The following is a 26328-nucleotide window of genomic DNA, read 5'->3' on the forward strand; positions in this document are numbered from 1 at the left end:
TCCTGGGGAAGACTGATACTGCAGAGGACCCGAACGTTTGGCCGCCCCCATATTCCCGAGATCCCCTGGCTCCATTGAGAAGGCACCTCTTTTTGAGAGTCAGACTTGTTCTGTGCCTGTGTTCTCAGGTGCATGATGTCAGCCTGTGCATCCCCCTCCTCCCTTTGCTCTCCTCTTTTTAAGGCAGTTTTTTATGATGTTGAAATATGTTGGAGTCAAAGCTATGAAAGCCACTGGATATATAAGAGTAATTTATTCTGCAACCAAATATAAGTAGAATGAGAAAAACCATTAATCCTTAAATTCTGTTTATCTTGATGTACTCTATATGTGCACATATATGCTCTGGAATAGTTGCCTCACTAGCAGAGAATGAGGCATAGGAGTATATAGTAGTCATCTAGGTTTCATACGCAGCATTATTTCAGTCCTATTTTTGTATAGGAACTAAGTGATCGAATAAGGAAGATTGTAGCCTTCATAGAAAGCAGAAGATTTCGCTTATTTTCCTTATTGTGGGATGCTTATTTTATTGAGCTTAATAGTTCTTTGACCATAATCTAAGATGTCTTTTTATAAAGTAGGTGAAAATGTCTTAATGTATATTTTTGTCTCTGTTGAAATATAACATAATCAATATTCCAAGCAGGGTGCCAACATTTCTAAACTAAAAAAAACAAAAAATTTGAATGAAAGCCCAATAAACACAGAGATGGTCAGAAAATTAGATGATATGTAGGTGTGTGTGTATGTGTGCATGTATGTGTGTGTATAAGAATTATTAATAAGTATAATTAAACATTAAAAGCATAGTGAACTCAGAGAGTAGTTCTATAGATTTCCTCAAGGTTATCTTCATGACCGCTAATCTCATTGTACTACAGTAGTGAGGATTTGCTGAATAATGGAATTTTTTGATTCATTGCTCAAGAGATTTTTCTATAATGCTAATTTAATAATCTGGATCATATGAAAACCACCCCAAATAAACATTTCCATCAATTTTTTTTTTTAATTTTTATAGATTTGCAGTACCGTGTCACCCTAGATTCACTAAGACAGATATCACGGAGTTTTTTCTCTGGAACTCAAGAGAGAAAGATTCAAAGAAATATCACAGTTCGAGAATCAGAATGCACTAAGCACTCCTTCTACATGTTGGCAAGTAAATCATATATCATAGCTGCCTTATTCCAAATCAAGACTATAGTAGATGTGTCTTATTTGAAGTCAATCAAATTCTTACTGTTTTATTTCAAAGGGCACATAATAAAGTAAACTTTAGTTTGTTCACTCTTACCGGAAAATCACAGATCTGATTTTCTTATGTCCAAATACATTTCATAAAACTATCTTTAGTCTTCTCTGGGCGTGTTATCAGACATCCATAGGTTATGGAATAATAGTAAAAGGCACAGTGCACTAGACGACAAGATACTTTATTCACTTACTCATTTCATTCATTTATTCTTTCAACTTGGAAACATCATTTGACTTCTGTGGGCCTTGCCTGTCAAATGTGCATGATAAGTGATTAACTGCCCTGAGGGCAGACAGTTGGGTCCCATGATTTCTGGGATCGACTGAACTGTGTATTTCTCTCTTTGACTTTAGATCGAAGGGAAAAACATCTGGTATTTTCTATCATCTGTAGGCTTTGTGCTACTTCGGTTTCTATTTTAGTGGATGGGGGAGGCTTGGAAAGGGAATTATTAATCCCTAGGGATGGCTAGTACGCCAGTTTGAACCTGCGTACGGGGCACTGTGTATGTGGGGAGTGTTCCCAACTGAGGGCAGGAGTTTCTTAAGCATTTTCTTAAAATGTTCATGATAGTAATAAAAATAAAAAAGCAGAATGAAGGTAATGAGGAATATTGATTTTAATGAGGAACTGAGATTAAGATCAGAGACTTGAACATGATCCTGGAGTTTTAAAGGAAACAGGCCAACTTTCCCACCTCTGACTTATTTCTGTACTCTGGATGTATTTATAGTCTATGTTTTGAAAATAGTAGTTAGGGGCAGGGAAGTGACAGAAAATATGCATCCTAGTGTGTCACATTTATTCTTCCTCAGTGATTGTCATGTCGATATTCCCTGATACATATCAAAATAAACATATTTTATCAACACCAAGCTCAAACTATGATCTGAAAAACAACACTGGAGTTGTCCCTCCTATTTAGTTTATCAGAACTGAAAATTTAGTCATTAGAACTTGAATAAAATTTACATAGGTGTAAAACCAGATACAGCCTTGCCTCCAACCTGCTAAAAATTATTGCCATCTGTGTTTGCCCACAAATTCAGTGTCTGAGCTAGGTCTACACACTGGTGTTAATAAAGACATGAACTAGTTTCAAAATTTCCAAAATTCTTTTGGGTTTTAAAATGAACATTTTAACATTTGTTCTGGAGTCAGCCAGGGTGGAATTTGTATGCCAAGTTTCTCACATTCTGAGTGACTTTGGCAAAATTGTTTAGTCTCTTAGAAGCTTAGTTTTTCATCTATAAAGTAAGGTCTGTAATAGCTATTCAGCTTAGAGGACTGTTGATATAATTCACAGTAATATATATAAAGCTTGTAATTTCGAACACTCTATAAATGGTAGTCATTATGGTGACAGTGTTACTATTAATCATATTCATATGATTTCCATATCATTTTACATTATAAAATTCTTATAGCTCTGGGTCTATAGTATATTAATGAAATGCAGCTCAGTTTAAAGAAAGTTTGTCCTTCAGAAGTTGGGAGACTTTCTTAGAAGTATTACATAGTGATTTTTAGCTGGAAGTCTCAAGAAACAATATTGTTTTTATGCAAATAACTCAGGGTGGTGTATCCTGACACAGCCAGGTATGACGTAGCCCATCACTCCAGCGAGCCCGTCTGAGGAGCCATAGGTGAGTCGGCTGGCCATACTCTGAAGCTTCTGCATTCCAGATGTGCCGCTGTCAAAATGGAATGCCAGTCCCCCTCCAGCAAAGCAAAAGCCTGAGGAGGTCATATGTCAGATTAAGTGCACGAGAATGTTCTAGTAACCCTGGCCCACAGGGGCAGGAGAAGGAAGCCGTAACAAGATCAGAACATCCATTAAGTATGATACCAATGACATGTTTTATGTTCCAACCTCTAGGACAAGCATGACTTTCAGGATTCTGTGAGAATAACTTTGGATTTTAATCTTACTGATCCAGAAAATGGGCCTGTTCTTGATGATTCTCTACCAAACTCCGTACATGAACATGTAAGTCAGATGTTTTTAAAATTCAGAATACCTATTTGTAAGTATATCAGGAAAAACCTTCAAACACATAAACACATAACCCTAAATCAATTAAATTTTTTAAAAAAGAATTAGACTCTTCTAGACTTTTTCCAATCTTTCTAATTTCATATTGTTGGCGTTTAAGGGAACTAGTAAATGACACCCATTTTTATCTCACCTGAATTCAGGACCAATTGAAAGAAATCTCCCCTTTTATTCTAATAAACACTGGGTTGGTTGCAGAGCATGGTGTAGGTATAACGGGTGTCCTCACACTGAAGCATAGACTTAAACACAGATAACCAACTAGGTCATCAGCAGCCCTGATCCATCTCTGGCCTTCGTCACAGGGTCCCACCTCCTAAAATATGCAAAATGGAGGAGTAGAGCCGAATATACGCTTCCTATGGGCACACTGCTACCCAAGAGGAGAAGAGAGAGGAAAGGGCTGAGCTGTGTTTGGCCAGTTTCTGCTTCCAAATTTAGAGTCCACTGCCCCATCCCTGAGAGTGAGTGAGGAGGGACAATGGGGAGGGTGTCCCCAAGTGAGGCACCAATGGAAAAGACGTTAAGAATGGGGAATTTATTTTCTCCATACACGTATCTTCCACTTTCCCTTCCTTCCTGCCAAACTTATTTATTGTCTTATAAATAAATTGGAGTTTGCAGTCTGACCTAGGAAACAGATATTAAGTAGTAATAAGATCATATGCTATGGAGAATATCGGAGCTCTACAGCAACATCAACCTAAGCTGGGGAGTCAGGAGAGCCCCCTGAAGTTATGACATTTAAGTTGAGCCCTGAAGGATGGGATGGTTTTCCATCCTATTTAGCAGAATGGGGGGAACAGAGGGATAATGTGTGCTAAGGTCCTGAGACATGAAGGAAACTGAGCTAAACCCGCTAGTGTGGCTGAAGCTAAAGAGCAAGGGGGAAGCGATGTGAGATCTGGCAGGGGACAGATCCTTCCGGAGTTGGTGTCACCGCACAAATCCTAAACTTTTTAAAGAGTAGCACAATGCTATTGAAAGCTTCCGTGTGGCTCGGTCTTGGGACAGGATGCTGCAATGTGGAGTGATTAGGAGACAGGAGTGGATGCGGAGACCAGGGGGACACTGTTACTTTAGTTCAGAGAGGAAAGGAGGATGCCTGGGTGAGAGGTGGCAGTGGGAATGGAGAAACAGGGAAGGATTGGGGAGATATTTAGAAAAGGAGTAGAGTAGATAGTGCTTGGTGTTGGATTAACGAGGAAGAGGGATCAAGCAAGACTCCTAGATGTGTGGCTTAACCACTTTCCACCTTCCTGACTGAGCTTTATGACATTCCTATGTACTTGATTCTTTTTAACAGAAAATCTCATAATTAGAGTTGAATAGATTTAGATCTGGGAGCACTTAACTCGGTATTTTGAAACTGTTTTTCTCTGGCAGACTAAAGCCAATGAAATACAACTGTGAAAACCGTGCATTTTTAAAAGGACTAGAAGAATTTATATCCATAAGTAAAAGTTTATTCTTTTCCTTTACAGGAATAAATATAAAATTTCTTAAGATTTTTGCAGTGTGAAATTGATTCTAAGTTGCTTAACTTATTTTGGCAAAACGTCATTTCTGTTACACATTGATATGTGATTTTCAATAATACTTAATTAAATTTTGAAAAGTAGTTTCCTGTCACCATTACAGATTCCCTTTGCCAAAGATTGTGGAAATAAGGAAAAATGTATCTCGGACCTCAGCCTGGATGTATCCACCACAGAAAAGGGCCTGCTTATTGTCAGGTCCCAGAATGACAAGTTCAACATCAGCCTCACAGTCAAAAACAAAAAGGACAGTGCCTATAACACCAGGACAATAGTGCATTATTCTCCAAATCTAATCTTTTCAGGAATTGAGGTAAACTTTTAGTTTTTCATTTATTTTTCTTCATAACAATCATTTATTGAACCTACTTTTCATACTACTGAGCTAATTGCTTTTATTGCAGTTATTTTAGAAGAATGGAAAACATTTCATATATAAAAGTAGTGCTCACCAGTGGTGAACGTGCCAAGCTTTTTCTTAAAGCTTTTGTTTTATTGCTTTGAAGATACATGTCTTTTCTTAGATTCAGAATGAGGAAAGTATAGCTAATGTATCAAAATTTCATGTTTCACAGAGTCCTTAAACAACTAAAATTGTGACTGAGTCAAGTAAAACAATAAATGTAACATCAAACCAAAACAGTTCAACATAGATGCAGAGAGGCACCTCTGTGCTGAACAAAAAAAAATTCACACGTGGGAAAATCAAAATACCATTTCCCCTTTTCTATGCAAAATTCTTACTTTGGCAAGAGATTTGTAGGAAATGACCATGTCCTATTGATTCATAACAGAAGTTTTTTTTTTATCACTTTAGCAATAACATATCTCTGCATAAGATGCTATAGCAGGGGTAATTAGTGTTTTTAAATTTGAACTTTGCTTTCAATTCTGATCTCCAAATAAGTCCCCCAGAGTTAATATATATTAATATATAATGTACATATTTATATGAATTAATATGTGATTCATATTAAAAGCAATATACTTATCATACATAGTATTAAAACACTGTCTAGCTTCTGTAAATTCACATTTTCACTGACATTTCTCACATCTGTTAGGATATCACCTAGAGACATGAAAACTCAGATAGGCTAGAAAAAGATGTCACATATTACTGTGCATATTTCAGATTCAGTTAAGAATATTAATTATAAATATAAACATGCAAAATAATGTTGGGGAAATATTACCACTAACGTTTTCTCTGGAAAAAGTACTGTATTAAAAATCATAGCCTATACCCTCTTCAGCTGACTTAACGGCCCTAACAGAGAGGCAGTGTATCTCCTCCACTTATTTTAACACTAACAGTAACAATAATGACAGCAACCCTTTCTTGAGTCATACTATGTGTTAGACACTGTTCTAAGAATTTCACTTATTTAATTCTCATTAATTCTTTTATAAGTAGATATCACTATAGTGCAGAGATTCACAGATGAAACCTTTTTTTCACATTTTTAACATTTCTGCAATTGCATTTTACAGTTGATAACATGTTTATTTATTTACCTGGCAGCATTATTTCTCCTTCCTATTGACATATAAAATAATGGTGTGCCACATGTCCAATGGCATTTTAAGTTTGATGGAATAGAGTGTGGTGAACCCACTGAGGTGAGGAATCTTGGCAAGGAAAAAGCTAATCGTGGTGGAGTCAGGATTTGAATCCTGGCTCTTATCCACTGTGCTAAATAAACTTCTCTAATGACTGAAGTTCACTGCGGGCTGCTGTGTGCCAGTCTGGTACGTGTGGATTATTTTGTTGAGCTACTCCAATCCCGGTGAGTTAGGGGCTGTTAATACTCCCATCTTACATCTGAGGATTTAGGCGGGACAGTGAGATGTGCTTTGTATTTCAAGCGCCCTCGAGTGATGTTTTTAGATTTTCATGGGCTATGGAACAGGTGGTCACAGAATGCTGTGACTTTCCTGGCTGAATTGAGAGACAAATCTTGGCAAGGCAGTCACCAAGGCACAGCTGGGAAAATTCTTAAAAAAAAAAAAAAAAAAAAAAAGTTCAAGTATTTTACCTGCTTGTCAGCTCTAACTCTGTTTACTTTCTCTTCCTAGGCTATCCAAAAAGACAGTTGTGAATCCAAACGTAATATCACATGTAAAGTTGGATATCCTTTTCTGAGAAGAGGAGAGATGGTGAGTAGAATGTACAAAATACATGCGTCAATTGAATATGAAGAGTAATATGCTCAAAGCCAAATATAGAAATCCTTCTAATGGTAGTCTAGGATAATGCAGATTAAAAAAATGAATTCAGAATTGTGACAGCTTGGAATCTGCTATGGTCTGATTGTTTGTGTACCCCCAAAATCTATGTGTTGAAACTTAATCACAAACATTCAGACCATAGCAATATGCAAAGGATATTACTTATTCACATTAAAAAGTACACAAATATTATATTCTATCTATTTTTGAGATGTGATGAGGTTTTATTTTGTAACATAATGTTTCTTAAATACCTTCATAATTTGAGTTTAGGTAATAGCATTTATATAAATTGAATATTGTAATCAAAGTAAACTTTTTTTAATCTGTTCCTAAACTAAAGATATATCATTTTTTATCTCATAGGTAACTTTCAAAATACTATTTCAGTTTAACACATCTCATCTCATGGAAAACGTGACCATTCATTTAAGTGCAACAAGGTTGGTTTATATATGTGTGTGAAAGTATGTGTATGTATGTACATAATTTCTTTTGTGTATTTGGAATATTTGCTTTATAGTCTCACTGGCAGCTTCTTATAGCTTGTATGAAATCAGTAGAAGTGGAAGGCAACGGACAACTTTGCTTCACAAAAACACCCTTATCAGTAATTAGCAAAATGAAGAAATTTTCATTTAATAAGAATAATTCACCTAACTAGATTAAATCATTGGTTCTATGAGCTATAGAATATATTATAATCACACATCACTTATATCTGCAAATTTCATGTAAATTCATAAAAATGTTATAAGCTCTGCTAATTTAAAAATTTTTACTGGCTGCCCATTAGGGCAGCTGAATCATTAGGTGGACTTAAAGTTTCATGATATCATTTTGTAGTTAAATAAATTTTAATCTAATCAGTCAGAGCTTCTGAAAGGTATCGCAGATGAAAAACACCAAAAGGCCAATAAGGAAATTGGAATAGTGGTTTAATTTTCTTTTAAGTGTAATTTTTTATGGGGCCATCTCCAGTGAGATTAATTCTGTCTTTTATTACTTTGTTTCCCAGTAACTAGTATTGTGCCTGGCATATAATAATCACTAAGTAGATGTAGAGTAAATGAATAAGTGAGAGAAAATAATTAATAGATGAATTAATTCTGAATGTTCAATTCAATTCAACTCAAAAATATTTATTTGACACCTATTATGAACAAGATATTGAATTATTCACCGTAAGAAATAATAAAAATTACTAAGGGCATGAACCTCCTCATGGGGTGAATATTACAGCAGGGGGTTGAGACTGGTGTAAAGTTATTGTAATACAGGGTAAAGTAAGGATGATCCATCATAGAAATATAAACCATGTGTCAGAAACTTAATGGAGTCTGGAATAATATCTGCTTGGCAATGAGAACCCAAGAAAGCCTTATCAAGGAAATTATAATTGAGAAAGAACTTGAAGGGTGGATAGCATTTCACAGAGAGCTTGGTGAATAGGATTAGGTGAGCATTTCAGGCAACATATACAGCTTGATCAAAAACTCAAAGGTAGACCAGCTGATCTGTTTGATGAATATTGGGTAACACATTTTAGCTGAAAGGGAGGGAATACATTAAGTAGTAATGGGAAGTAAACAGGGACTGTGCATCCCACCATGTTATATAGGTACCAAATGTCAGTACAAGGCATTTTTTCCTAATAGAACAGGCCATGAGAAGCCAGAAAAGCTTTTGAGAGGTAAAGTCATATGTACAGAGCTGCTTCTTATGATTAATTTGGGAAGGCCGCAGTGTAAAATAGATGAGAGGGAAGGGGACCATTCATACTAAGAGCTCAGTCACACAAATTCCTATAACTCAAGGCAGCATGCTGTTTCACTGCCCAATTGCTCATTTCAAGCCACTTTATACACTTGGAAATAAGCAGGGCCATTAAAAGGTACCCATTGCCCATTCTGTGAGACAACCTGCAGGTGCTTGGTCAGTTGGTGGAGGGATGTGTGTGATAATAGTACTGAAAGCTAACACTTACTGAGTGTTTCCTGTGCCCTTGGTGCAATCTTAAGTACTTTACATTTGTTACTCATTTAGTCATGATTTATAAATCATTTAATGATAAAAATCTTCATTTTATAGATGAAGAAACCAAGGCACAGAGATTACATAACTTGCCCAGAGTGTATCAGTGTTCAAGAACAATCCTATTCTCTGACCCCAGAGCCAGTGTTCCTCACTCATTGCATCACTGGTACATGCTTTTTTAATGCAGGAGAACATGAGATGTGCGTGTGTGTATGTGTGCATACACATATATACATGTGTTTACGTAATATATAATTAAAGTGATAAACAAAATCAAGGGAATTAATAAGTGCCTAACAAATAACATGAGTATCAAGTACTTGGTACTTAATATGGAAAGACTATTTACAGAAGAAAAGAAAAGATTTTAGATATCCTCTCAGCTGTGGGACCCTAGTTACTTCTCTTTGTAAGATCCTCATCCACAATAAATAAGTAAGAATCATCTGGGGTGATTTGCATTAAAAACATGAATTCTTGGGCCCCAATGTGGACTTACTAAATCCACATTTCTGGGAGAGAAGCCCAGTAATAAATCTGTGTATTTTAACAATTAAACCTAGGGATTCTTATCAGTCACAGACTTTTGCGAAACATAAATCAGTGTGGTTTGCAACTCTAGCTGCACATAATAATCAATGTGGGAACTTTCAACAATACTCATCTCTGACCTCCCTCTTCACTCCAATCAAAAAATAATCAAAACTTCTACTCTTTTGTGCTTTTATTAGTATTTGGTTGTCAAGATAAGCTTCTCTGTCAAATGCTTAGGAATGTCCCTAAGCAGTCGATGATTTAATGATTTGTCTGAATGTGCTATGCATTTTCTAGTGACAGCGAAGAACCACCTGAAGCCCTTTCTGATAATGAAGTAAACATTTCTATCCCAGTAAAATATGAAGTCGGTCTACAGTTTTACAGGTAGGAGAAAAGTGAATTTTTATGTCAATGTCTTTCTATTAACTGGGTGTGGTTCTTAAAGTGTGGTCCCAGGACAGGAGCATCAGCATCACCTAGGAACTTGGTAGGAAGGCAACTTCTCCAGCTCCACCCCAGACTTAACTGAGTCACAGACTCTAGGGACAGGGCCAGCAATCTGTGTAAAACAAACCCTCCAGGTGCATAATTCTCATGCACCCTAATGTTTGAGAACCATTATACTAAATAATCCAAAATGAGAAGTGCTAGTTATACCAGATTGCATTAGCAGTCCAGTCCTAACTCCTAAATGCAAGTTGAAGACCCACAAGTCCTTCTCAAAGACAGCGTTTTCTTAGAGGTCACCAGCTGTCATCCTCATCCTGTGGGATCTGATTGACCTACCCAATCCAGACACATGTAATTAAAGCATTTCTCATTGACAAGAGCTATTTATTTCTTCCACTATTTATAAACCATTTCTTTCTCTGAAGAACTTTTTGTTTGTCCAAACACCAATCATGTTGACACACTTTCCCTCTATAAATTCTCTTACTTAAGCAGAACTCTAAGCTTTTCCTAAATAAACACATGCAAGGCATACAAAAAAATACAAGAATCAGTGGCAAGTTCAGTTTCGTCTAAAAGTCTTATTATTTTATTAATTTATTTTCTATGGCACTTTACTAAGAGACTACAAAAATAAGATTAGAGGCAATATACATATATATTGCTTATATTTCATAGCCTTTAAATTCTGTTGGCTGTTTTCTGTTTTGCTATATCCACTGCTGTTTTTTTTTTTTTTTTTTTTTTGAGACAGAGTCTCACTCTATTGCCCGGGCTAGAGTGAGTGCCGTGGCGTCAGTCTAGCTCTCAGCAACCTCAAACTCCTGGGCTTAAGCGATCCTACTGCCTCAGCCTCCCGAGTAGCTGGGACTACAGGCATGCGCCACCATGCCCGGCTAATTTTTTGTATATATGTATTTTAGTTGTCCATATAATTTCTTTCTATTTTTAATAGAGACGGGGGTCTCACTCTTGCTCAGGCTGGTCTCGAACTCCTGACCTCGAGCGATCCACCCGCCTCGGCCTCCCAGAGTGCTAGGATTACAGGGGTGAGCCACCGCGCCCGGCCTGCTGTTGGTTCACTGATTTTTCCTAGGACTTTTCCATTTACTTAAAATCAATTTTTGGCAAACACAAATATTTTTTATTTGTCTTCCCTTGACTGAAGTGCTACTTAAAAATATGTTACTTTACTGTACTAAGTTCATCCAAAGAACATGGATAAGTTGTAGAGAGAAGATTAAATTCCTAAATTTAGCAGTAAATATAGAACTTTAAATTATGAAAAGTTAAACAATTTTTTTAATTTATTTAAAATTCAGCACTGCTAAAAATACCAAGTTTTAACTTGACTGTTCACTAAATGTAAATGGTATTAGTGAATACAGAAAAACTTTTCACTTGTTAACAATGAAATTTTAATTTAAAAAACTACACATATTTTAGCATTTTAGTGTTAAATAAGCATCGATTACAGTTGAACTAAATTATATAATCCTTCTTGCCCTCCTCAAAGATTTAATTTTAGGTTTCAGGGTAAAAGAATTTCCCATCTGAATTGAAATCTCTGTAAGTATTTTTGTAGAATTACATGGTATGGAGAAAGAAAAAAATGAGGCCAAATAAAACTTAAACTTTGTCATGTTTTATTTTTCTTCTTTCAATTGTTTTAAGCTCTGCAAGTGAATACCATATTTCAATTGCTGCCAATGAAACAGTCCCTGAAGTTATTAATTCTACTGAGGACATTGGAAATGAAATTAATATCTTCTACTTGGTAAGAAATTACTCCTAAATTAGTATTATAACAGAGTTATTTGTAAATTTATAAATAAAAGTATTAACACATAGAAACATGTTGTTTAAACATTTAATCTCTATATTCCAGCATATATTCTTTATAATTTCACTATTGTTAATATTTTATTTAAATTAATGATAATTATACTTTGAATCAATTTTAAAGACTTAGGTCTCTAATTTCTTCATTGTAAGACACAATTATTAGAATGACTTCCTAGAAAAAAATAAATTATGAGACCATATAGATACTACCTATAAACCTGTAGATTTCATTTACATTATTTTTCAGTATGACTGAGAAAAGTACCTTTTTAATAATTATGACTACTTTAAAAATTGATTATTTCAAAATTGTTTTGGCAGTGTTTTTCTTTATTCAACATACAAATATGTATCTCATTCTGTTCATTGCAACCTTTTATATGTATTATACTATAAATTACTGATTTCGGTTCTACCACCTCCTTAAGTGATGTTTTCCATTATATTTATTTTTCCTTTTGAATCCTTCATAACAAACTTTTCCTAACCACTACAGCAAAGAATCATGGAATTTCATTTTAGGTAATGCCTACTAGCAGATAGACTCAAGCTAATATTACTCAGGAAAAAAAGGAAGCCCAATTCAAATGGATTTAAATATGTATTCACAAGTATGAAATAGTGCAACATAATTATAAATAAAGATAGTCTCAATCTTTTTGGGAATTGCCAACAATAATAAAGGAAGTTCCCTTACAAAGTGGATATAAATATATACTCTCAAGATGAATTGCATTGTTTTTATTTGTGCTCTTTGCTAAAATTCCTGTGACAATATACCCTGGAAATTGGCACCAATGCCACTCTACTAGATTCTGGTATAAATTTTTAGAATTCAGGCTATCAGGTTTCTCCAGCCTCCTTCACTTTTCCTGAATAAGACAATTCAGCAAACAATGAGAAAGAAATAAAACAAAAAGATTTTGAATGTTGTAGATCTTCATATATTGTAACTTATTAGGGTCCAGATTTGAAACAGGTACTCCTTGACTATTGTAAATACTGTTGATATAAATAACATTGTCAGGCACATCCCTGAACATAACTCTCTGTGTGTATCTCTGATTATTTTGCTGAGGTAAATTCTAGAAGTAGAATAATGGAATTTTTAAGAATAACACTTTTGAGGTGAGACCTAGTAACTTTACTGCTAGGAATTTTCCCTAGGAAATTATTGGTGATTCAGAGATTTCAGGGATATTCTTAACAATGTTATTTATGACAGTTTAAAAATTAAAATCTGGGCACAATCTAAAAGCTTAACAGCATAAAATTACTTAAATAAATTATAATATATTCAATGAAGAGTATATGATATATTCAATGGAGATTTATTACAATATTTTAGAGGGTACATTTTAGAGTAAGAAACCCTAATTCTGCTATTTACCATCTCTGTGATCTTGGAAGTTTTTTGTTCTCATTCTAACCTTGTTACCTCATTGATAAAACAGAGATAATAAGAGAATCTGCCACCTAGGGTTGTTAACAGGGTTAAAGGCAATAATGCAAATAAGAAGATTGGCAGTGTGTGGCACATAATCAATAATAAATATTAATATTGTGGTTGTTATTTAGCTATTAACAGTCATATTCTCAAAGATCCTATAAGTTTATGGAAAATGCCATAGCATAATAAATTTTATGGACAGGATACAAAGTTTTATATTTTATGTGATACAAATTTTATAAAATATGCATATATGCAAATAATAAAGATAGGTAACTTACACTAAAATGTTACCAAGGTCATTGAATTGTAGGAAACTTTTATTTCTGTTTATTTTTAGCATTTTCCAATACTTTTACAAAGAACATTTTTTAAATCAGAACAAATAAATGATAATTACAGAACACACGATTTCTGACGAAGTATCAGGAAACAGAATTCGACTGGGAGTCCATGCCAGGCAAGCCTAGGACATATTACCATAAAAGAAAGACTCAAGCAGCATATTTAAGGGCTAGGCACAGCTGGTCAGGAATGTCCAGAATTCCAGGATTAAGGGATGTAGTTAATCTTTAGCAATCACAGGAGATTGCTCCATATCTGAGTAGCTCTCAGTCGAGAAGTTTCAGTTAGGTGGGTCAGTAGATTTCCTGGCATCTATCCATGTAGATCAAGGAGCTCCCTACTTAGCTAAAGATGCTGCACAGAGATGCCATAGGGTCAGAGCCTGGAGATCATGCTTGAGCAGTAGGAAGAAAGGCCACTGCACCTGGTTGCCCCAATTCACTTGTGCCTTCTAAGCAGGAAGGGACTTCCGGATAGTGTGTTCAGCTTCCTGCTGAACTTCATCCTGCCCACCCTCCTCTCTAAGCTGTGCTCACCACTGGTGGCAGAGTATGACACTGAGTGAGAATTCTGGGTTAGTGGATAAAAACAAATGGAAATTGAGATGAAAGTCAATCTGACCCATATCAGACCAGATTATCAACAGCCAGAGACACAACAGCCCTGGCTGGGGGTAGGATGGTGAAGGGAAGAAGACGAGTGTCTGTCTGATTTGCCTGTGTGGTGGTGGCAGGCCCCATGTAGTCAGGGTGAGAGATGATTTATGGGTTTAAGGAGTTATGGAAAACTGAGTTAAGGCAAACAAAAATATGCTAAACTATTCCATGTGGAGCAGGTAAATGATCTCCCTCTTTTCCAGCTCCAAAAAGCCTGGTATGTTAGAAAGGACGGTGAGCATGGCAAGAGCCTAAAAACAGAAAAATTTTCAATTCTGATTCTCCATTAATCCTAATCCTGTTTGGGGTGTGGAGAAAGGAGGAACAATACGTTTGTAGCTGATCATATGACCATTGACCATCAAACATTCATATTTTCTTGCTAGTTTAATTAACCCAGTTCTCTGTACAGTGCCATAAACTGTCTGCATTCATTTGGGATTCAAAATAGTACACAGCTTAATCCATCAACTAAAAACCAAAGTCCTCCATAAGACAGAAAGGATGCAGTTGAAAGAGGAAGAAAGGATTACATTTCTATTTTTTTCCTGTAGATCAGAAAAAGTGGACATTTTCCAATGCCAGAACTTAAGCTGTCAATTTCATTCCCCAATTTGACGTCAGATGGTTACCCTGTGCTGTACCCAACTGGATGGTCATCTTCTGATGTAAGTCATGTGCACCCCTGAATTATGTCATTGCTGCTATCTTTTCCACTTCGATTATGCCTTTGGTTTTGCATGTCACTTGTGATAGTTTTTACCAAAGTAATATGGAGAAGCATGTAGAAAATTAAATAATAATAACTTCCACTGGTTATTTAGTGGATATATTATTCCGTAGAACTGCTGTGACAAATGACCACACGTTGGGTCACTAAAAACAACAGAAATTTATTCTTTCACAGTTCTGGAGGCCAGAAGTCCAAAATCAAGGTGTTGACTCCATCTGGAGCCTCTGAGGAAAAATCTGTTTCATTCCCCTCTCCTAGCTGCTGTGGCTGCTTCCAACCCTTGGGGTCCCTTGGCTTGTGGCAGCGTAACTCCAGTCTCTGCTCCCGTCTTCACATGGTCTTCTTGTCTTTGTTTCTGTGTGTTCTCCTCCTCTGTCTCAATCTGTTTGTGCTGTCATCATTGGATTTAGAGCCCACTCTAAATCCAGAATTATCTCTTCTGGAGATCCTTAATTTAATTACATCTGCAAAGACCCTATCTCCAAATAAGGTCACATTCCTAGGTTCTAGGAGTTGGGCATATCTTTTGTGGGATCACTGTTTAATCCACCTGAGTATATTTTAGGTAATTGTTGATTGATGCCTGAAATTTTTGTTACACTTTAATTGGTTTTTAGTGATCAAACAACTCTATAAAGAGACTTAATTGTTCCTTTGCACACACAGCTGCACATAAAATAGTTGTTTACTCACTTATCCCAAATAATAGCAATATTGCACCCCACTTGTAGCATTCAATCAGACTATATGATAGTTAATTATTATGGTTTAGTGTCTGAAAATCACAGTAAATATTGAATTAATGAATGTGTGATTTCAATGTTTGACAATCTGTCTTTTTGCACATCTTAAAAGTATTCTCAGAAAACAAGAAATTGCAGCAGTGATAGTTGGCTTTCCTAAGGGCATAGAAAAAGCAAAATTCTGGAATTTCCCTCTAATCCAAAAAAGCAGATTTGCGAGAATCTAAAAAGAGAAAAAATTATACTTTTCATGCTACTTATGAACCTTTATCCTTATTGTCTTTTATCAAGAATGTAGGGAGCACTGAGAAAGCAAAGGGGTTATTTTAACTTTATTTTTATTTTTGACTGGTTCAGAAAAAGTTTATTCACATATCTTATGGGTGTTGGCAGGGAAACAATTGGTCTGAACTCTCAGTTGCCTTTTAAGAAACTTGCCTTTGACCTTTGAGGGAGGAAGCCATCCCCAGATTGGTCTGACACAATGAATGGGGTCTTTAAGCTTCTGTGTATCATGTTCTAAGATTTCTCTTTTAGTTAATTCCCATTAGCGTAAATATAAAACTAAATAAATTCTCATTGGCCCAGATTTCCAAAACAATCCCTCTTTTTCTCCATTTTTATTTATTTATCTATCTATTTATTTAATTTTGTATTTCAGCGTATTACAGGGGTACAAATGTTTAGGTTACATATATTGCCTTTGCCCCACCCAAGGCAGAGCTTCAAGCGTGTCCATCCCCCAGATGGTGTGCACCACACCCATTAGGTGTGAATATACCCATCTCCTCCTCCCTCTTCCCATCTGCCCGGCACCCAGTGAATATTACTACTATATGTGCACTTAAGTGTTGATCAGTTAATACCAATTTGATGGTGAGTATATGTGATGCTTGTTTTTCCATTCTTGTGAAACTTCACTTAGTAGAATGGGCTCCAGCTCACAAAGGGTTTATTAGATTAAGTCAAGAGAAAGAATCTGCGACCCAGTTATCTTGTAAACATAGCATTTTAACATGTATAGGGCTGTCCACTTACATCTTCTTCCGACATAGACTAAGTTTCTTACCCTTGGTGTGTAGGGACTCAAAAATATTATTGGATGAATACGTAAATACAGATGAACTTCCTTCTCTTTCTAATTCTGTTTCATGAGCCATCATAAGAGCCATAATACTGAAGAACAAATGCTAACTCTTTTTGTTTTCCTCAGTAGAGGTTTAAGGTTTTTTTCTCTCTCTGTATTATGGAAATTTGCAAGCTAATCTTTGATGACAGCAATAAATTAATGAGTGCATTACTCATGTAATAGTAAGTTCTACTGGCATTCTATCTTTTCTGTAATGAACTCACTGGTATCCATTACAATTCAAAAGTAGCATGGTAACAGGAATTATTATCTGGGCGTTGGTATGTATGTATATATGATATGTTGCTGGTGCATCATAACCGCCTTCTTAAGCACACTTAATGAAGGTGGATCTTTAATGTATGGCAATGGCTGTCATTCACAGATTCTTCACATTATCGTACCAAGTCATTTTTCCTTCTGACATATGGCACTGTCTGATAAAAGAAATATTTTTATTTCTTAGAATGCAAACTGCAGACCCCATGTCCTTGAGGATCCTCTTGGTGTCAACTCTGGAAAGAAAAGGACTATATCAAAATCTGAAGATCTCAAACGAGGAACAATTCAGGTAAATTAGGACAAGTGCTATTTTTACCTTAGGCTTTCCAAGTGAGTAAACTTAATATTAACCTAGAAATAATTATCTGAGGTATTTGAATATAGTATATTTGATCAAATGGCAAGAATACTAATATGTACCTCTGGACATTTAAACAGGATTGCAGTACATGTAAATTCGCTACTGTCACGTGTAATCTCATGCCTTCTGACGTAAGCCAAGTGAATGTTTCGCTTATCTTGTGGAAACCAACTTTTATAAAAGTAAGTAATTGCATTGTTCTGTGTCATTATTGAATCAAATCAACAAATATTTGCTTACTACTTGGTATGTGCAAGGCACAGTGCTGCTGTTGGAAAGAACGTGAGACTGGAAGTCGAAGAGAATGTGATCTCAGTCCCAGTTCTACTTACAGCTATGTGGGTCTCCTCTTCCTTGTCTATTAAGAACTAAGTTATACCAATTGGACATCAGACTGAGGTGGGGGGTGGGGGAAGGGATGGGGGTATGCCTACACAATGAGTGCATTGCGCACCGTTTGGGGAGTGGTAACACTTGAAGGTGCTGACTCGGGAAAGGGGGGGTGGGGAAAAAAAATAAATAAAATAAAAATAAAAAAAAAAAAAAGAACTAAGTTATCTCCAAGTCCCTTCCAGCTTGATATACTTTTTTTCAGTCTTTCTTATCCTTTTTGTTTGCACCTTGAGACATAAATACCTCTCCAGTACCAAAGCTTGCGCTTACCTTAATACTTTGGAACTCAGTTAAGGTATAAATATTATAGAATGAAAATTCATGACACCACTAAAGGAGAGAGCTGGCATATATTTTGGATTTACTGTGTTTTACTAGACTTTTATTCTATGTAAATATATTTTCGAAGACATTTTTAACCCCGCATAAAGCTGAATCTGTCTGAAAGTTTTAAAGCTACCTTAAAACTTGGTTTATTGAATTTTATATTCCTTGTTTCTTTCTTAGGAAGTATTTATTCAATCACATAAAATTGCCATTTTTAGGTTTGATCACAGTAAGTTGCTATTTTTATAAATCAAAAAATGTTGAATATTGGCGATTTCATTTTTAATCCTAAATTAATGTCTCTGTAAACTTCATCCACCAGAGTGTGGCTATTTCATTCCTACCTACATTAAAGGTAGGGAGAGTTTGAGTTTGAGTTTCTTTTTTCTAAGGGTAAATCTGAATAGAAATTATTTAGAATTTTTTTCCATTCAATAGCAAGGATCTAAGAGAGAATTTGGGGGACCAAAGGAGGGAAGATGGATACACAGTCATCATTTGATACTACCAGTTCCCTTTAGAAGTTAACAAAACCAGTGTTTTAATCTCTCAGAGAAACCTTGACTTTAATAATTGTGCTACTCAAACATAACTAGCTTTCATTTTGATTAGCATAATATATTTAAAACAAATCCTGTTTGCTTTTCAGGCCCATTTTTCCAGCTTAAATCTTACTGTAAGGGGAGAACTTCAGAGTGAAAATACATCACTGGTTTTAAGTAGTAGCAATCAAAAAAGAGAGGTAAGTGCAATTCTAAGTTTTGAAAACATTATACATTTTACTCTGAATTTTGTGACATAATGTTTTATAATTGCTTATATTCCTTTAAGCAGTGACTGGCATTGCTCTCAATAAGTGACAGATACTATTTGCTTCAAATTATACTTCCTTTGCTTCAAGTGTGATTTCAGTCTCATTGTTCTTGTAAGAAACTGGGAAAACCTTGATATTTACAATTAATATGCCATGTTTGACTTTATTGCTTCTATCACAGTAAACAGATGTTTTTACTTTCACCTTGATAACAAATGATGCATATGTAACTTTCTTCCTTAAAAATTGACATTATAAAATACAGCTGACATCTGAAGAGCAGGCTTGAAAAATAATTTCTTTACAAAAAGTATCTTTATACTGTACAAGAATACATGTAAATTTTTTAAAGTTTTCTTCATTTAGTCATTGGGAAACTTGAAACAAAAATGAGATGGTATTCCCTAATACAAATTCAGACTTGAGTTCTTGGCAAAAATACAAAGGTATGAGGTTTTTTATTCTTGTCCTCTTATAAAATAAGGCCAACTACTTGTTACAAACACAGACACTTCAGCATGATTGCCCCTCTTGGGGAGAGTTTAAATATCCCATGTGGACAGACAACACCATGTGAATCATAAATTTCTATTTAGAGGCTCCCTAACATTCAGATGTTCTTTTAAAATTGCTTATTTGAAATTATTCCAATGTCTATGACCTCTGATAAATATGTACCTTTAAAGAAAAAGGAAAATACAGGCATATAATGTTTACTTACTTTGTAAAGAGCAATTAGCCTGATCAATGCAAAATGGAGAGTTATTCCACACACAGAAAAGTCAACATTTCACCAAAAACCTAAAAAATATGAACATGGATTATATTGGGGGAAAGTACATTTGATTCCTAAATATGTTGTGTTGAAACTTTATAATTAGTTTTATTTCCCAAAATTGTTAGTTATAAATTCCCCTGGGGACATTTATTCTACATTCGTCCTAATGGAAAATTATACCTATTAATATATTTATAAAACTGTTAATACTAAAAGTGATCATTTTGTAATCGTATGATCTAAGGGAGGTCACTGATCCGATCTAGACTGCAGTTTTCATATCTGTAAGTTCAGGGAATTGTTTTAGACGTGTTTAAAGTCTGTCTTAGCCTGGCATGGTGGCTTGTGGCTTACACCTATAGTCCCAGCTACGAGGAGGTTAAGGCAGGAGGATTGCTTATGCCTAGAAATTCCTTGGGCAACATAGCAAGATACCATCTCAAAAAAAAAAAAAAAAATCTGTCTTAATGGTCTGATTCGGTATATATCTGCATTCTTGCCTGCTCTCTGACCTACCTAAAGTGATTTGAGGGGTTTTGATTTGTATCTACTACATGCAAATATCTCCCCTGTTAGTTTCCTTTTCTACCCTAATCGCCCCTATATGTTAAGGAATTGAGATGTTCCCTGTTAAAGGCAAATACAAAAACTTGGGCTATTATCAACCATTGATATCTACTCTGAATTATTTTTCTTCAAATACCCCAGGGATGAGACACAGAGAAAACAGATTTCACTGAAGTTTGGGGGCCACCTTGCAAGAGCTTGGGTATCAGGAGCACTAAAAGCTGCCCATTTCACAGTTTTACTTCAATTAGTACTTAATTTATAGATGTAGACTGGAAGAGAAAGTGTGATATAATAAAAAAACACATTGGGGTGAATATACATGCAAAAATTCACTTGATATTTGTGCATTTTATTGTATTAATAGGAAACTTACACTCAATTTATAAACAAAAAACCACATTAGAATTAACATATGCAGATCTACTCAGGTTTTTATATTGACAACCTGTGACATCGGCCTAAACTGATGCTGTTATGACAATGCAGTAAAGTCTATTAAGTAATCTTTGAAACATGCAGTACTTTGGTTCTCCCTGAGTTAAACAAAAATTCAGTCCTATCCCTGAGCATTCTGAGTCATTGACATTTTACTGTTGAGGTATAAATTTCTGAAGGATAAGATTAGAAATTCTTTTTCAGTGATAATAAAATTTGACATAGAGATTTAGAATAGATGAAGGGCATTTTCAAATGTAAACTCAATGTTTTCTCTGTATGTAGTAATGAGATTAAGTACACTGTTGGGTATAAAATTATAGCCTGCAAGAACTCAATGTTCCAGGAGTTCTAATAGGTGTTTATCACTGGTAACAATCTTGTTTAATAATTTTCAGCTTGCTATTCAGCTATCCAAAGATGGGCTACCAGGCAGAGTGCCATTATGGGTCATCCTGTTGAGTGCTTTTGCTGGGTTATTGCTGTTAATGCTGCTCATTTTAGCATTGTGGAAGGTAAGCACCAAAGTTCCTTTGACTTTCTATTTCCGTTATTAGCAAATTGGTGAAATAAATTATGATTTCTCCATGTTGTGTAATATAGCATTATATAGCAATGAAACAAAGATTGAAATGATAATAATATAAAGAGAAATAAGAAAAATGAATATTTCAAACATTGTTCACAACTTGATCCAATTTTTGTAACGGAAAAAGCCTTACTTTAGACATATTCAGAAATCTTGGAGGATCTCTCTAGAGTGTAGGATTACAGAGGATTTCCATACCTTGTAACATTTGAAATTTTACAATGAGCATGCATTACTTTTATAAGCAGAGAAGAATGAAAAAATCTCCTTAATAAAAAAAGAATAGAATGAATTCTATGTCAATTTAAGGGCATATATTATAAATAGTAGATTCATGGTTAAGATAAGGCTTGTTTTAGTCACACATTTCTACGTGTCTTAAAGATCAAATACTTCTTTAAGGTGTAAACAGACATACTACATTTTATGCAATAAATTGTATGCCTGAGTGCAGACGAGGGATTTCCTAATTAGTTGGTATAAGGGAGATCTTAATGTTTCACAGACTCTTGTTTCAAATCCTTTTGTAAAATTGAGCTACCATCCATTTTGTCTTGAATAAATCTGGATATTAACATAGCATTTTGCTTAGGCTGAGATATACAGGATTTTTAAAACTCTTAGCAGCTTTATCACTTTCAAATTAAACAAAACTGAGATGATAGCTTTTGGGATAAATTTAATAGAGAATAAAATCCCATAGAAAAGTTTAATTCAATGTTTTTTCAATTAATTATCAAATTAGCATTTATTGTAAAGTAATATCCCTGTATGTTTTACCTATTATTTTTGAAATAGTTAAACTATGTTAAAAATACAGATTATGGCTACATATTTATTTTTCTAACACATGAGCAACAAAATTATTTAATCAAATAGTTTGAATAGCAAGTTTCTCTCCCAGCTGTTCGTATCCTTTCTGGCTATCCTGTAACGAATAACTTCCTCTTTGGGGTTCTTACTATCAGAGAAAATGAACAAAGCCATGTTAAAGGTGTAGGTCCATGGCATTTAATTTGATAAATGGAATCCATGCCTTTTCTCTAGCAAAGTCCCCAAGACAGAATTCTCCACCGTATCCAACTCCCGGCTCTTCCTTCTGCTTTACAATGTTATCAGTGTTCTCTTTGTAATTCCTAGGTTTGCCACACGGTGGTACCCAAGGCCTGGCTTATTGGTGTCAAGATTGTGCTTGAAATAATAGAAAGTGGTTTCTTCATTTATATGCCTCTCTAATAGAGTGTGTTACTGTTGATTTCTTTTTCTTCTGAGCGCTGCACTTGCCCATATAGTTTTAAGACCACACTGACAAGAGAAGAGGAGAGCCAGACCTAATATCTGGGTAGATTCTATCTGGCCTTATAAGTCTGTTTAAGACAAACAAGCAAATAGGAAATTTCATTCACCTGTTTGTTTTTCAGTCACTAGTGACTAGTCTGACAAAGCGTAAATGTTAAAATAAACACTTTCTTCCATCCAGTAAATGTTGTGTTGATACATGCTGATGACTTCTTAGGCTTTCTTTTTAGGCCCAAAAGAAGGTCATTTGACAAACTTTGGACTGTCTTGACCAGAGGATATAGTTTGGCCACTTTAGTGGGAGGTTTAGCAATCTGAACTGTGACTTCATGTAGAAGCGAAGGAACTAGCTCCTACTGAATGCTTACTGCGTGCCAGGAATTGCTTTGAGCACTGCCACTGAGCATTCCTCACTCAATACTCACAACACTACTGTCAACCTTATTCTGTAGTAAGGAAACTGAGGAACATAAAAGTTAAGTATGTTTCCCCAAAGCCGCATGGTTAGGAAGGCTCAGAGCAAGGATCTGAATCCTGTCCCAACACCATTAACTATTATCACTCTGTATTCTCTCCTGCTTTTGTTCCCTCTGCTGTCCTTACAACAATTTTTCAACCAAGGATTTTAACTACATTTTATACCTGAGGACATTAAAGCAAAGAGAGGTTAAGTACGCTCCCAAGAGCTCGTAAATGACTGGATTCAGACAGTGATCCATCTAGCTGCAAATCTCATGGCTTTTCCAATATATTCCACTGCTGTGGGATATGGAACAGGGCTCTTTATTCTGAAGCTCTAGGAATTCGGTTTTGTTCAAGGGGGTCATAAACTCTCGAGAACATAATATTGGGTTTTGAAATGAGGGTCCCTAGTTGGACTCAGACTTTCAGCAGTTCTATTATACCAAAAAAGTTAATCCCTCTTTCCCCTGCTTTAAAGTTATGTTGGAGCCTCCCTGAAGCACATGATCAGTCTATAATAGGCTCAGAAGTGCTACTTTCATCCACAGGCATCTTTTTATACTCACTAGATCTGGAGCAGACACCTCAGAATAATCCTTTCTTCCTCCTCCTCCCGAATCCCGTGGCTCTGGAAGTTCACTGCAACTCCTTCATCTGACTCAGAACATTCCTGTCTCCTAACTTGATGTCACACTGATGCCTGAAGCTCCTCCACTGATAATTTATTTATGAATCCTAGGGCTTTGTTCCTCATCCAATATACATATTCTGGTAGGGAGTGGACAGGTAATAGCACCTCACCATTGTTTAGTCTTTTATACATTATACATATGAATTTATCCACTCAACATTTAGTCCATGTTATATTTATTAAGCACCTACTTTTGTGCTGGAGACTGTTTAATCTGACCCTTTGCCATAGGGTTTTGAACTAGAGTAGTAAAAAGAAGATCATTAAACAAATACAGAAAGAAAATAGGGAAAGCCAATGCTAGGAAAGTCGGGGGGCTGGAAACAAGCTTTACTTGTTTCCAATTTTGGCTAAATCAGCCCAGTCCAATTGGAAGCTATAGACTTCATTCTCCTAATCTCCACTCTAATCATACAACTCACATTAAAAACCCAATGTTAACAGAATTGGTTGGGTGGAAAAGTTTAGATAACAGAAGTTATTTTAAAATAGGGCATTTAATGTGTAGAAGCAAAGGAAGGTCGAGAAGAAGCAAAAAGAGAGAGGAGGGGAGAAGATGAGAAATTAGGCAGAACAGCAAAGAGAAAAAAGTCTTGTATTAATAACTCACCACCTGCTCTGTGAAAACCTTGTCTGATTTGTTTTTGACTTGGGACATGCTGGCACAAGTTAAGAAACCTAATGGTTTGTGAATCTGCAACTTTTACAGTTGGCTCAAAAAAGAAGGCCTGAGATGTACAGGAGAATTGGCATGGGAGACCAATTTATTATTGTTTCCATGTTCATTTATTCTGTTATTACCTTTCCTCATCTACCACCAACTAGAGTCCGGCATGGTGGAAGACTTAGGCCTTGAGTAAAACGTTTCTAAGCTAAAAGTGAATATTTTTATCATGTATCTACTCTTAGCCCTCAATTGTTTAATAATTACTTTATAAATATATGGTTCCCTTGCATAATTTACCATAATTTTATGATGAAAATGATATGAAAGCACCACACTTTCAAAGAATTAACTCATTGCCTTTGTTTGACCTATTATAGCCCACTCTCAAATTTAAAAAAGAAATATACAAATTTGAAAAACCACTTCTTCATAACCTTAATTTCCTTTTTTAAAAAAATATTTTAGGTTAGATAATTGCAAAGGTCCCTTGAAGCCCTCATACTTATTTTCTGTTATGCTATATAATAGGAAATAAATACAGCACATAAAACTTTTATGATGTCCCAAATTATATGACTCACATGTGAAATTTTTCTTACAGCCAAATGACTTTATTTCGTGTTCAAATGATAGAGGGTGTTTTCAAAGGCTCTTCATATCAAGCCTGTATAGGCAGATGTTCTGACACATTTCAATTTAATCCAGACAACTCAGAGATCTTCCTAACACCCTAGCCATGGCATACCCACCAGATTTATAACCATCAGTTATTTGATGGAAATTTTTCTGCCACATTCCTGAAAAAAAAAAGCTGATGACAAAGTAAAAACAATGCCAGCTAATTGCAGTGTCTATGTCTCCCAAAATATTTTCCCAGAACCCTTTAAATTAGTTCAATACGTGTACTATTTTTTACCAGGGACAAGATATATTTAACCAACAAAAAAGTTAAAAATGAAATAGTAATTTGATAAATGTCATTTTCTTGGCATTTAATATTAATAGGTCAATGAAAAAAAATCTTTCAATAATAGTAGTTGTATGCCCAGAATTGCCAATTTATTATTAAATTTAATTTTATCCAAAAGATTAGTATTTATTACCCAGATTTAGATAATTAATTGTGTTATATTTTGTATTTTCTCAACAGATTGGATTCTTCAAAAGACCACTAAAGAAGAAAATGGAGAAATGAAATATTTTATAAGAGAAAAAATAACAATTATTCAATGATCTATCCTCAGGTTTGCCTCAAATATGTGACAAGAAATTTATAAATATAATTAAAGACATGGTCACATAACTCTATGTAATCCATCAGGGATTAATCACTTGGAAAATGACAGATCAAATATTATCCAAAAAGAATAACACAAAGATATATTTTATAAAATGATGAAAAATATTTTTAAATAATTACTCATTTTTGTTGAGTAAGCAAAATTACAAAGTGTTTTAAAGAAAAAGAATAACTTGTACAAATATGTTTATATATTAAATCACCATCCAAAGTATTTAAGGAATGCATGAAAAGATTTTTATTGAAACATTTATGTCCAAAGCAATATAAATTAAGATTTTCCCCTTGATTCCTGATGGATATCCATGTTAAGCATGACAGTCAGCGTTTGTAAATGCCAAGAAAGGA

General features: G+C 35.1%; 1 protein-coding gene across 1 annotated transcript in view; it reads left to right on the forward strand.

The window, feature by feature from the left end:
- The window catches only part of ITGA1 (integrin subunit alpha 1), a 145793-nt gene extending 119768 nt beyond the window's left edge, over nucleotides 1–26025 (forward strand). The window contains exons 17-29 of the mRNA XM_069492871.1: nucleotides 1025–1161; nucleotides 3141–3251; nucleotides 4959–5168; nucleotides 6935–7015; nucleotides 7454–7530; nucleotides 9956–10045; nucleotides 11786–11888; nucleotides 14962–15075; nucleotides 17479–17583; nucleotides 17733–17837; nucleotides 19025–19117; nucleotides 21371–21487; nucleotides 25831–26025. Coding sequence (XP_069348972.1) covers nucleotides 1025–1161; nucleotides 3141–3251; nucleotides 4959–5168; nucleotides 6935–7015; nucleotides 7454–7530; nucleotides 9956–10045; nucleotides 11786–11888; nucleotides 14962–15075; nucleotides 17479–17583; nucleotides 17733–17837; nucleotides 19025–19117; nucleotides 21371–21487; nucleotides 25831–25875 — 1388 coding nt within the window. The 3' untranslated portion in view covers nucleotides 25876–26025. The remainder of the gene's footprint in view (nucleotides 1–1024; nucleotides 1162–3140; nucleotides 3252–4958; nucleotides 5169–6934; nucleotides 7016–7453; nucleotides 7531–9955; nucleotides 10046–11785; nucleotides 11889–14961; nucleotides 15076–17478; nucleotides 17584–17732; nucleotides 17838–19024; nucleotides 19118–21370; nucleotides 21488–25830) is intronic.
- Nucleotides 26026–26328: the final 303 nt, after the last annotated feature.

Source organism: Eulemur rufifrons, chromosome 17, assembly GCF_041146395.1.
Source record: "Eulemur rufifrons isolate Redbay chromosome 17, OSU_ERuf_1, whole genome shotgun sequence".
Taxonomy (NCBI): domain Eukaryota; kingdom Metazoa; phylum Chordata; class Mammalia; order Primates; family Lemuridae; genus Eulemur; species Eulemur rufifrons.